General features: G+C 33.9%; 1 protein-coding gene across 1 annotated transcript in view; it reads left to right on the top strand.

The window, feature by feature from the left end:
• The window catches only part of LOC149790238 (uncharacterized), a 234,553-nt gene extending 221,881 nt beyond the window's left edge, over window positions 1-12,672 (top strand). The window contains exons 3-6 of the mRNA XM_089972267.1: window positions 5,812-5,923; window positions 6,271-6,432; window positions 9,254-9,346; window positions 12,282-12,672. Of these exons, the coding sequence (XP_089828393.1) occupies window positions 5,812-5,923; window positions 6,271-6,432; window positions 9,254-9,346; window positions 12,282-12,445 (531 nt within the window). The 3' untranslated portion in view covers window positions 12,446-12,672. The remainder of the gene's footprint in view (window positions 1-5,811; window positions 5,924-6,270; window positions 6,433-9,253; window positions 9,347-12,281) is intronic.
• The last annotated feature ends 358 nt before the right edge of the window (window positions 12,673-13,030 follow it).

Raw genomic sequence — 13,030 nt, 5'->3', positions numbered from 1 at the left:
TAAATTTGAACTTAGTCGCGCGCTCGACATAACTTTCGAAAGAAAATGGCGTGTCTAGTTAAAATTGAAATTTGGAGTCATATTGTGAATGAATGTGCATTGCAACAACTTTTCCATTTCATTTGGAATGAATAGATCTTGGTATTTTCCTCGATTCTATGAAAGTTCGTGATTATTGACTCGATTTGTATGTGACGATTCCATATGAAATACATGAGATTTAATAAGCTAGGGAGAAGCGTGTTGACATCTGCAAATGTGTTTCTGTTTCTGTCATTGAATGTTTGAAATCACGATGTGGAAAAATATGAATGTCTTTCAATTGCAATTATCAAAAAGACGCTATGGAATTTAATGCTATTTCATTTTGAGTGCAGTATGGAGGATGAAATTGCACTTATCATCGAAATTACAGCACAATTTCGAAGTGAGTAATCCAGATTGAAAATCTATGACATGGCTAATGTAATTCGGATTTGCAAAATTAAGAAAATACATTTTAAGGCAATTCAGGATGTAAAACTTTAAGTATATTTTATTTTGCCATTCGTATCACCAATTAAAGAAGAGAGCATATGACTTGTCACTTGTATGTTATTTGTAAGGACATTATCTTGCGTCTGTTATATAATGTAGCTAGCTTAAATCCGTTACATTGTATTAACGCTGAATGTGCCAAAGCAGCTGGTATGTGGCAGTCCACGAAACATCTGTTTTAGTTCATTCAGAAACAAGTTTAAATAACCACAACGTAAAGAGCCTCTTACGCGAGTGTATATGATTTGTGTACAAATCAAAAGTGCTGGCGTTTGCGTCCATTGTTTGTTTACAATATAAAGTAGTTCCTTTATGCACGTGAATGCTATATGTGTATTGTCGCGCGAGTTCAGTATCAGGTAATATTGAACGATTCTGACAATGTAAAGTTAACGGGGGAAAAAATAGCATATAATAATGTATGACAATACACAATTTTACTTTGTTTTCTCACCTATTTATTTAAAATTATAAATTTATATAATTTGCATCTCTTTAAGCAAATATAGTACCTGTAAAATTTTTGTCAACCTCCGAAAAGTGCAATTTCAGTTTTTATAAATTTAATCAATCTAAAAAATGTTGATATGTTTTTATAAGGTGTTGAAAGGTATACAAACAAAAAGGATTTTTTATTTGCAACATTTTATCACATTAAATATTAACTTTTTATTAACAATTACTTTTTTCCTGTCAAGTCGCGGAAGAAGCTAGGGTATCTAGCGATATTATTGAAAAATGTATCTATACTATTCTAAATGCGATTAGAAAATCTAAAGAAACGTGCAAACGTGTTCTCCATGTTTTGGCTAGATAGACGAGAAATCAGTATATACAATGTTTCGTACGGTAGGGACGAACAGTGCTAAGAGGTTAAGGAAGGTATTCTACCTGTATATCGATACATTTATAATACACCAGAACTAATTATCCAAGACGAATTCCTGTTAGCGAACTTCTGCACAATTAAGTGAAAATGTGTTGTACTATTCTTGTCATAGTTATTTGTTAATCACCGTTAGGTGTTTCATTCGTATAGCTGTGTTATTAGCTTGTCCAAGTCGTCATGTTAAAATTGTTCCCATCCCTACCTACAAGCAAAAACAACATCCGTGCATAAGGAGTACATTTATGTCAAACATCTTTATAACACGTTTTAAAGGCATAATTGCCAAAATACTTTGGCGACAAGCCACCAGCGAATTCCTTTGTTAAATGCTAATCAAGTTAGTGTTGCAATATGATGATTTGCAAGATTGTATTATAAAAGCAAATGCATTCAAGAACATGGATAGTAGGAAGCAGGTGAAGTGAAGGAACACGTGCATATACAGTACTTTTAACAAGTGTGAAAAGCAGATTGTTACACGCGAGGCGAGAATTACGTATTGAATCAAATCGTTTTAATCTGCCCCGTGATGTACTTACACAGTTATTACAAGAGGAGCACATTGTTCGTGGCTTGTACAAAGTATTCGTGGCTTGTACAATTAATTTTTACATCAGTATGTTTAAATACATTAGTACGATGATTTAACATTATCTTTATATGGAAATACCCTTGGCAGAATATAGATTTGCGAAGTCCTTATGGAGTCATGCCAGAGGTCTTTTTGTATGAAATTAAAAATACATTGCATATAAACAGTGGCCATTTAGAACACAGACAATATGTGTTCTACCTCTTCGCGATTTATTGCATCTACACTATTTCATTAGTATACTTTGTCACATAGTCTGTACAATTTACATATATTGTGTGTAGTGCAATATTTGTGCATGACAACATGTTAGCTTATCACACTATGTGACTCTTATTCGTCCAAAAAGGCAATACAGTTCTCGCACAGTATTCAATGTCCTGACCGACCGCGTTCGAGTGAATCGTCTCTACCCAGCATTATGTTGATGTTTCCTTTACTAACACAATCAACATTTTCGTGGCAGGTGTTCGCATCGATTTTCAAAAGGGGATTGGAATAAAGTTTACGTTTGCCGGAACATGGCCAATGTACCTCACAAAGGTTTATTACATACACAATATGGGGTATTTGTCATTGGATAGAGTGGGAGAGGAAACCCGTATCATGCAATCCACTTACGACAACCTTTGTTTAAATGTCAGCTTAAAGGAGTTAATAAACTCAAATCCATTCATACAAGCATATGTTCACATCAGTCTGTTTCCCATGTAAAAGAAATGTCTCTCACCACATCATTACAATGGGCTAAATAGTAACAATGGGCTAATATTTAGGTGATAAAAGTCCGACCACTATTTTTCCAAACCAAATACTATACATATCTGGTCGCAAATACGTTGCCAAAAACTGGAACATCTGCATTCAGTAATTATCATGTCGCATACATTTCTAACAAGTGTAACGATTAATAGTGATTCTGACACATTTTGGGTAGAAAGTTTGTAAACATTCTCTTCGAATTCGGCTAGTCGAAAGTAGCCCGAGTCACAATATACAATATCAAACCGAATTTCCGATGGAAATTTCTGTTCAAAATGTTCTTTTAACTTGCCATATAACTGCAGGTTATTAATTTAGTTAATTAATTAATTTACTCACAACGAATCAGATATGTATAGTCTGAGTCAAAACCAATGAAATTTCTTATTGTTTCACCCTAAGCGTGTTTCTGTAATAAAAAAAGCAAACTACGAGGTAAACAGAATCTCGATATGGCATATTATTGAAGGTTACATTCATGACACTTGTTAAATAATATCCATATTTTGTTGGTACAATTCGTAAAAGCTGAATATTATTCAACTCGTTGCAATATTAAATCATCATCCATGTTTAGTCTACAGCATATATACTTTTGTAAGAAATACGATAATGAAATATTATGATAAGGCAGCTTGGCAAATGTTTCATCCCACATTTCAAAATTTATTACTTTAATATATATATATATATATATATATATATATATATATATATATATATATATATATATATATATATATATATATATATATATATATATATATATATATATATATATATATTGATATGTCTCTAGGTCTTAAATTATGTATCCAGAAGAATTGAAACCAATAATTTTCAGTAAGAGTGAAATGAATTTGTTTCTCTAAGTTACGAATTGAAGATTCAAGGGACACATCATTGTTATGTATATCCTAAACCTTCACTAGGTCCTGATGTACCATGTAACGCTAACCGCAAATGCACTGAAAGTGTTCAGAATAGTTCCAATGTTGTGTGTTTATCGAATATAGACTTTCTCTTTACAACGTACAAATAAAGACAAAGGTTAAGCATGCAATATGAAACATGCTTAATAGTCATATAAGTTACATGAATCCATTTGTATAGATATGCATATGTAAGTAGATATGCATATGTGTCAAAATACAAATCGATATAATCATATATGACCAACATTCTATGTTCAGCTACACGTGTCTACTGCTTCATTCTTTTACTGAAGTGTCTTCACATCTATCACAGTAGTTGTTTTCTCGGTTCGATGTATTGCACATGCATACAACATGTGAGATGGACAATTCTATGACAGACCGTATTTTATTAGCGGTCTAAATTTTCAACAACAATGTGTGGTAACCATCGGCATGAAAATCTGATGTTTGAAAATGAACCTTTGTTTTAAATGATGCTAATAATATACCAGGAATCAAAGTAATATTCTTTGATCTCGAACATGTCATACCTGTTATTATTCTTACAGCTTGTTTGCGTTGTCTTCGAATATTTTGGCACCCACTCCATTGCATCTAATACACACAAAGAAGCGTTGATTCGTAAACATTCCAAAGCACGAGTGTTCATTCTTAAGCCGGTTCAAGTTTGACTTATAACGTGTTAGCTGCACGCATAAAGGAATAACGCTTGAGGTACTTTTGAGTGATTTATTATACTACTGCTTCTTAAGCTGATGGTCAGAATCTCGTATAGGTGTATTCGTTTCAATTTTCGTCTGAGATGTCCGAATTTGAAGTTGTGCCACATTGGTAATAATAATCAGAGATTTGTAAAGCAAATCACAAACCGCTTTGTTAGATTTGAAAAGGAAATTGTACTAGCAGAGGACAAATCTATTCGGATTTGGTTCCTTATATCTCACAAAGATATGCAAGGTTTTGAGAAACAGTTTTCTTAGTGGTAATTGGCATGATGGCCAGTTTATAAAATATAGTCTCTGCCGACAAAAATACACGGCCGTTTATAACTTTATGTCATATGTTTTCAACATTATTGGACATATGTTCTATATCGTCATTGTTCGTCATATAACATTGCGGCAAAGGACTCCTACCGTATATTGGACGATAAAAAAGAATTACATTCATAGGATATATGTTGTAGTCATGTAGCTGTTTTATTACAGACACAGTTTCTATTGCGGGAAATTTACCTTAATTTATATCGTGCTCCTTAAATAAAGAGAAGTCAGCCAGGATCAGTCGTTCTTCTTTTCCATCGTTGTCTTAATTTGATTATTGGATGCAATGAAATAATTTGTTTTTTGCTGGAGTAAGATATAATGCATTTGACGTTACTTGTTAGAAGTTTATACTTACTGGAATAAGTTGTCGACGTTTTGTCGAAATATTTAGATATAACAAATACGGAAGATTTCTTTCTATCGAGAACATCATACATTTTGTGAGTGTTTGTTTTGAAGTATATTTTGCATACACTGGTAATCATTTATCACTAAAATGAACAGGCCCTGTTCCAGTGGCCTAGTGGTTAGAGCGTACGCCTCGGATGCAGGAGTTCGTGGGTTAGATATTTACGCAAATGATTATGAAGATTTCTCATGAGTTCGTTTTCATAAATAGTGATCAGAGAATTGTCGTATGCCTGGTTTGTCATTTTTTCTATCGTCAGATGTTAACGCTATTCCGTCTCAATCGCTGAAAAATGTAACCACTAAACTTAATGAACCTTTATTGTGTGAATGGTTTCAAAATGTGTTAATTGTTTATCCATTAAGTGAGCTTTCTAGTAACTGTACAATGTCAGATGTATGAAAACGTTTTGCACAATTTAATTGCCGATTCGTTCATAAGAAACTGTTGTATGAACATTTAAAGCAGGATTATATTAGACGCGTAACTTATTTAGATTTAAAACAATTTGATGTCTCTCCGGGAAGAGGATGTTTAACGATATCTGAGGGAAAATATGGCCTTAAGTGATTCTGTTCAAATGATTCAAAATACTTATATGCAAATTGCCTTCAATACCACTAATTCTATTTATACAGGTGATTAAGATGAAGAGTTTAATTGCTCTTGTTGTCGCCATAGGCCTGGTCAGCGTGCAGGGAACCTCGATAATTCGACACGTCATGTCCAAGGATCTTGGGCGTACGAATGGTAGTATACATATATGTGCCATTTGTTTACCTTAGGAACGTAGTTTTGTTTATATTTAAGTAAGCAGTGATCACTGACATAAGTATTTCATATCTCCATATGCATGTGGGATTTAATCCTCTCGAAAGAGTTTTACTCTGACGTATAACCGATTAACCTGCATATCTAGAAGGCAATAAGACAATCTGAACATTCGGATGATTATTTCTGTATATACCGTGAAGTAAAAGTTTAAGATAATACAAATCTCCTTGTTATATTATTAAATGTAACAATGAATAATATTAACTGGATATGTTTTCAAACTTTTCACTGATAATGCTTGCATACTTTTTCATTTAACAAAGATCACGATCACACTCCGAACGATGGCATAAACGCAATGTTAACCGGACTATTCCGAAATAAGTTTCGTAATATTGGAACAGTAGAGAATGCCTATCTCGAGAAGAAAGGAATACCGCCGTTAAAGTGCACGAACTCCTCTTGCTTATTCTGCCAAAACCATTGTAAGTATAATAACTTTTTCACATAGCTGTTTAAGTGTTTTTATCCTTTTCAGGTGAATGTTTATGTTGTTATTGTCCCTTCATCCTACTTGTTTTTATCGAGTAAATAGCGTGCATTGACATCTGTCGGTAATTCATTTCGTAATGTTTTATTCATTTACCTTGAAACAATTCGAATTTACAACGGATTACGAATGACTGAGTATTAATTACTCTCCAATCTCATTCAATATTCAGCTGGTAGACAAAGTTTCGATCAATAACGTGTATTTGAAGACAGCGCTTAGGTTCGCTTCATTGTTTCTTAAATGTATGGTGTGAACAGAAATTGATTAATTTCCTAAACAACATTCCGACGAAATACGTCCAAGGTGCCCAGTAGTGGTTTATCACTAAAACGTTCTTAGAGCAATCCAATGTAAAAGTTTTTATCAGATACTTGCTACAAAGACAAAAACAATTTTGCAAATTATTTAAGAATCCCTGAGTTATATGTCAAGTATAAGGTATATTATAAGCATGTTTGGTAGCAAATCAACAAAAACATTCTTTATGTTGGAAGTGTTACTAAAGCGTAATAGTTCGTCTGGAACAATATCCAAATCCTGAATTGCGTGTAAAGAGGAGTACTGTAGAGTAGTGCAAATATGCGCCAAACATTATATGTATTGACGGTTTGTTCAGCCGTGAAGTCATATATAAATACACGTGATTACCATTAATTGTGGGTGATTTTCTTGAAAATCTAGATGCAGAACCCGCTCTAAAATTAAACAAGATCGTACACTGCCTGATGTTCAAACGAAGCGTCCTTTGTGAGGTAATTCTACAAACACCAGCTACCAAACTCTTGTAGTGTCGTTTTTTAAGAATCTCTGAGTTATATGTCCAGTATGAGGTATATTAAAAGCATGTCTGGTGACACGACAAAAAAATGATGTATCCCTTATGATTCAAGTATTACTAAAGCTTAATTGTTCGTCTGGAACAAGATCACAGTCTTGAATTGCGTGTCAAGACAGTGCTGTAGGGTAGAGCAAATATACACAAGTTCATGATTACTTACATCGGTGGATTTCCTTTAGAATGGAAAAGTTTTAAATTATATTCATTGCTGGTTTGTTCAGCAATGAAGTCATAGATAAGTATACTTATTTACCATGAATTCTGGATGACGTTCTTGACAATGCCGCTGCAGACCCTACTCTAAAATTAAACAAGATCCTACATTGCCTGATGAATCAAACGAAGAAAGTTCCCATAATGTTGATAATATGACAAATAGAAAAAATACTGCGAAACAACCGAACGTATTGTGCAGCTGTTGTGAAACTGGTTAAAATGTACACATGTGGGAAGTTAGAAAGAAAGTGAAATTATAGTTTAGAACTTAATACACTTGCAATTGCATTTGGGAGATATTGACGTAAAAAGTGACGTCAGTAGCTATAAATGATCATAGTGTTCGAAAACCAAAGGCAGTATTTGTGAAAGGCAGAGACCTAACAGTAGAACGTTTCGTTGATAACAATTTGTTTGTCATGACGACCAAAAACTGCACTATTACAGCGTACATTTTTTCCATTGCCACCATCCAGAAAATATGAATCTCCATGAGAATTATTTAATCTGGTTATAAATTTCAACCAAAAAGATGAATGATAATTTGTACAAATGTTATCTTCAAGGTGAACACTAATATCTCACAATTATGCAAGATAACTCTTCCCATTCCAAATCGAACCCTCTCAGAAAAGTCCGCCCAAAAAAGTTAAACCTCAATCTGACATGACTTAGAGATGTACATTGTGGTCATTCAGCTATTGAAATCTTTCATGATACGAACCTTTACAACTACACAATAAATGCACGTGTACTTATGGGACTACTGCACCTAAAATAAAAAAAATATGTAATTGATTGTGACTGTAATGAACATGTGAGATTATTGTTTCAGGTATTTTATTCATTCAGTCAATATAAAGGCGCATGTCATACATTTAAACTGAAAGGTTTATGCATTGAGATGAAATTCGTATTAAAGTGATTGAAAGATAAATAATTTATTTTGATTATCCGCTGTGTAATGTGATTTTTTCATTTATCTGGAATATGGTAGGTATATAACAAAATGATCAGTATCTCTAGTATTCGATTTTGATTGCTGGATTTTCTCTCATTGACATCATCACTTCTCGTACAGATCCGGACATACCGACTCCTTATATTTCCTAATGTTCCGGACAATCGATATCGCAATAAAATGATAATAATATACATTTATTAGAATAATGTCCCCTGTCTAACAATTCATTACATTTACTGACAAAGACAAAGTAAACATATGTTTACCGAGATCTGATGTTTGAATACCTCTCATACTATATCATTACATAGGTTTTGCCATGACATCACAATTATTTTTGAGGCTAATCTCCTGAATTTGTTTTGTCTTGTAAACCACATGACATGTGTCACTACAACATTTAACTTTGTGTTACGTCAGGCATAATCAAACATAGGATTTGCGAGAATTGACGTTTCGCATGAGCACGTTTGGTGAAGCGTTTCAGTTTAGTTATGTATAGCGATATATTAGATAATAATAATGATCGCATAAGGTTTGCTGTGTGAAAATATTTGCTAAATGGATAGGGTAACACATCAAGATTCGGATTCGAATTCTATATGTGTGATCCTTCCATAACGCGTGTTTCATCCATAAATTCTCACAAATATGGCGCCGATTATACGATCGAAATATTGTCATACATCTGTCTCATACTAAGTTAAAATTATTTTCGTATTTTTCACTCTGCAGTTTGCATCACGGCGACCTATGACCCAAGGTCTGATAGGTTCGATGTTCAAGGTACATATCTTGGATTATATCTGTTCAGCAGCATTATTCATGGTAAGAAAATATTCAATTTAAAATAATAGGTGATGATTCTTCTTGAGGAATTTGAAATGATATTTGTTTGTAAGACCCTGGTGAAAATATAAAAAACCAACGTGTGGATGTGTATTCCATCCAAAATTACAATTTTTAGGGTGTGATGTTCTGTGATTTTTCTCAGCAGGCAGAAAGGTGTATGTGTAATGTATTAAGAGCTACCATATACCAATACCAATTTAGATTCAAAACCTGGGAAGATGGAACGGAATTTATTTGCTAACATACCAATACAAATACGAAGTTGTATCCAACCGTTAAGCAAATGCGAAAATTTTGTTTGGAAACGCAAATGATCTACACATTGGTCCAGTTTATGGTTTTCCATTTCGCGACGTGTTTAAGCTATTTATATATCTTTCATTAGCAACGAATCAGACATTTCAATTACAGATGTGAGTAAACTTACGTAGATGGATATAATGATGATTTTGTTGGAAACACACAAACGGCATCATGTTTAAAGTTATGCGACATCAAAATAATGACAGTTGTACTAATATCCATTACCAACAGCCGTGGGCAACCATTGATTTAAACGTATAACCAATCCGTCTGCGTTGTCGTTTTGATTTGTGTTTTATTGTAAATAAAAGAAAGATCGTGAAAACGGACGCATACAATGCTTTAATTTTTCCCAAATTAGTAATGCATATAAGAGCAAGCAGAAAAATATTTGATTCTCCATAATTAAACAAGCCTTGAATTTACCATTCTGTAATATAATGAGAATTAGAAGAAGCCTTATACTTAACTATAACATAACCATCCTGTTAAAAAATTTGGATTCACGAACTCTTTGGAGGCATTTTGGAAAATTCATGGTGGACATGTCACAGACTTATTATCATAGAAGCCAATTTGGTGGCAAAAACCATGAAAACATCATAATGTGTGCAATGCAAGCAGGGGACTTGTACAGCACAGTCATTGTCTTGATCATTGGACTAAAGAAAAACTTGGCGTATTACTATCAACACAATATTTTCTAAAATCGTTATTCCCAGTCATAATTAACTGAATCATATCATTACCATCTATTGACTTGCAGTTTATAATGATTCTAGCACTGGGGCATCATGCCGCTACAGATATCATCATATCAAACCAGGTCATGTTTACTGACACTAGACCACCCTCCTAATGTTGTTCGCTAAGGAAGGCAGCTGTTATTAACATTTTTATAATTCTTAGGTATGACTCGCTCAGAGTTCGAATCCGCGACCTCCCGCGTCAGAGGAGGGCGCTCTAACGCTTAGGTCACTAAGTCAGTTAATATCAATTACAATAGTGCATTATTAATTGACAGCATGATCCATGTTTATGATAGTAGACAGAAATTGCGTTATTTTCATTTTCTTGATAAAACAATATGAACTAATATCAGTGTTTCAAGTAAGCGCTAAACTGGATGCGTCTTTGTGGCATCTTCTAACTACTAGTCAGCTGCACATGTTTCTAAATTATCCAACAATAGACTGTTCGTTGTATGTTGACGACGCTTTGATCTGCTATTGGTCAAAACGTATGCATACTGTGGAATGTCGACTACAGATGTACACCTGCAAACTGTATAAATCTGGAGAAACGTACGGGTTGAAAGTTTCGAAATGAAACCGTCTTTATACATTTATGCCTATAACGTCGTAGTCATGACAACACAAAACTTTATCTTGACGGTGTTCTTATTATATCGTACCAATGGCACATTTTTTGGTCCTTAATTTTGTCCTTAAACAAATTTGTTTTCCCCTATATTTGATACATTAAACACAAACGACAAACATATATTGATTTCATACGAAGCATGGCAGACACATAATATGAGATGATCGGCAGGTCATTTTTAAGATCGAACCATGACTACCGATTAGTTGCAAGACATTTTCAAAAAATATAATGAAAGGGTACGTAAAGCATCCAACACTCCCATGCAGTCACCGGTTTCCGAATTCAAGGTTCGACTTCAATTGCACAAATGAGCATGTTCCTTGTATTTACTAACATATATTAAATCAAATCTCCACAAACAAATTTAAGATAATTTGAACAAATTGGAGGGATTACATCGCATTTGTCGATCGAATATCAGACACGCATACTTGATTCGTCACTACCTCTTGAACGCTGACCTAATGCTGAGATGTGTACCCTGCTAGTGTCCACTGCCAGGGAAGACATTCTATGCACATATGTCGCTTTCTATTCTGTGAACAAAGGTGGTTTAAAAGACTGACTTGCACAAACTGAAATTAAATTGAAGTTTTCAGGCATGATATCCGAACGGGAAATATTTTATGTTTGTACATAATTGACTCCGATAAATCTAGCATTTATAATGTGCGCGCTACGCTCCAGCTAGTAAATGGCATCAAATGTCATATCTTTTTAATATAAATTGGAAATCTGACAGGTTTTCGAAGTCAAGGTCAGGATAGAGACGCAGATAGGTGTATAGGCGGGATCATTTAAATTTACAGGGCTAAAAAAGACATATCTGAGTTTGTAAAAAATATGCCAGAATGACATTGATTCCCGAATTTCCAATGTTTTATATGATAGTGTTTAAATGATAGAAATAACTAATCTATTATGATGATGGGTAATACGGTTCACTTATTAACATGAAGATTAAAAAGATCTCATGCATGGCAAAAATGTGGAATACCCCAAGCACTTCTGTACCACTCAGACTGAGATACTCATTAGAGATATTCATGTTCCTGTCTCAGTTCAAAAGCAAGATTGGAATGTAGATACATATAATCCAAAAAAGCAGGGACCACATTAATCCAGTAGACTAATCGTGTTTGCGTTTCTCAATTACCAATTCATCCGAAAATGAAATTACGCACAACGATTCCTGTTTGCACTGTTTTGTGTTTATTTGCAGTAAGGCCATGGAGCGACTGCGAAACAATTCAAACGCTGCTCGTACCAGTCCAAGCCTGTGTGAAGATCGATAAAGTGAAAATTACTGACGGTCGGCTGTGTGCGGATGTAGAGGTAAATGCAGGTGACCTCTTGGACAAGAAATATCCGGAAACGTGCATCTAATGAAGAATTTAGTACAACAATCTTCGTTGAATAATACTACAGTACAATAATTATATCAACTGAAGCCGTTGAATCATCATGTCAATTCTAAATGAAAGACATACTTCATTTGTCTAAGGACGAAACTGATAACATGGCTATCGCTGGACAAATGTGATATGGCAGATATTATGTCAATTGTAGTCCTTGAATGACAGTATCTATTCTAAATAAAAGACTTCATATTATGTTACTATTTTCATTCATTTTGCTTTTCCTTCTCTTTTTTAATTGAGCAATATTAATTTCGTGGTCGGGCCACTGAACTTGAAGAATAACCTGTCATTAACGCTTACCAATAGTGAAGCAAGATTACCAGGTGGACCTATTGTTTTTCGTTTGGCGTACCTAACGTAGAGCTTGACCAATGTATGTAAATATATTACGTTGCAATGATGAAAAAAACTACGTAGACTATCTACAAAAGTTATATAATGTTGATTTTCTAGTTAATTTATTATACTCAGATAGACATTTCTGTCTAAGGATAAAGGTATACCTAATAATTTCTTTTTTTATCGATGTCATCCTATGTCTTTAAAAGTT

The sequence above is a fragment of the Sinohyriopsis cumingii genome, chromosome 10 (assembly GCF_028554795.1).
Source record: "Sinohyriopsis cumingii isolate HCF-2022 chromosome 10, ASM2855479v2, whole genome shotgun sequence".
In the NCBI taxonomy this organism is placed as follows: domain Eukaryota; kingdom Metazoa; phylum Mollusca; class Bivalvia; order Unionida; family Unionidae; genus Sinohyriopsis; species Sinohyriopsis cumingii.
This window is presented reverse-complemented; position numbering and strand designations above follow the sequence as displayed.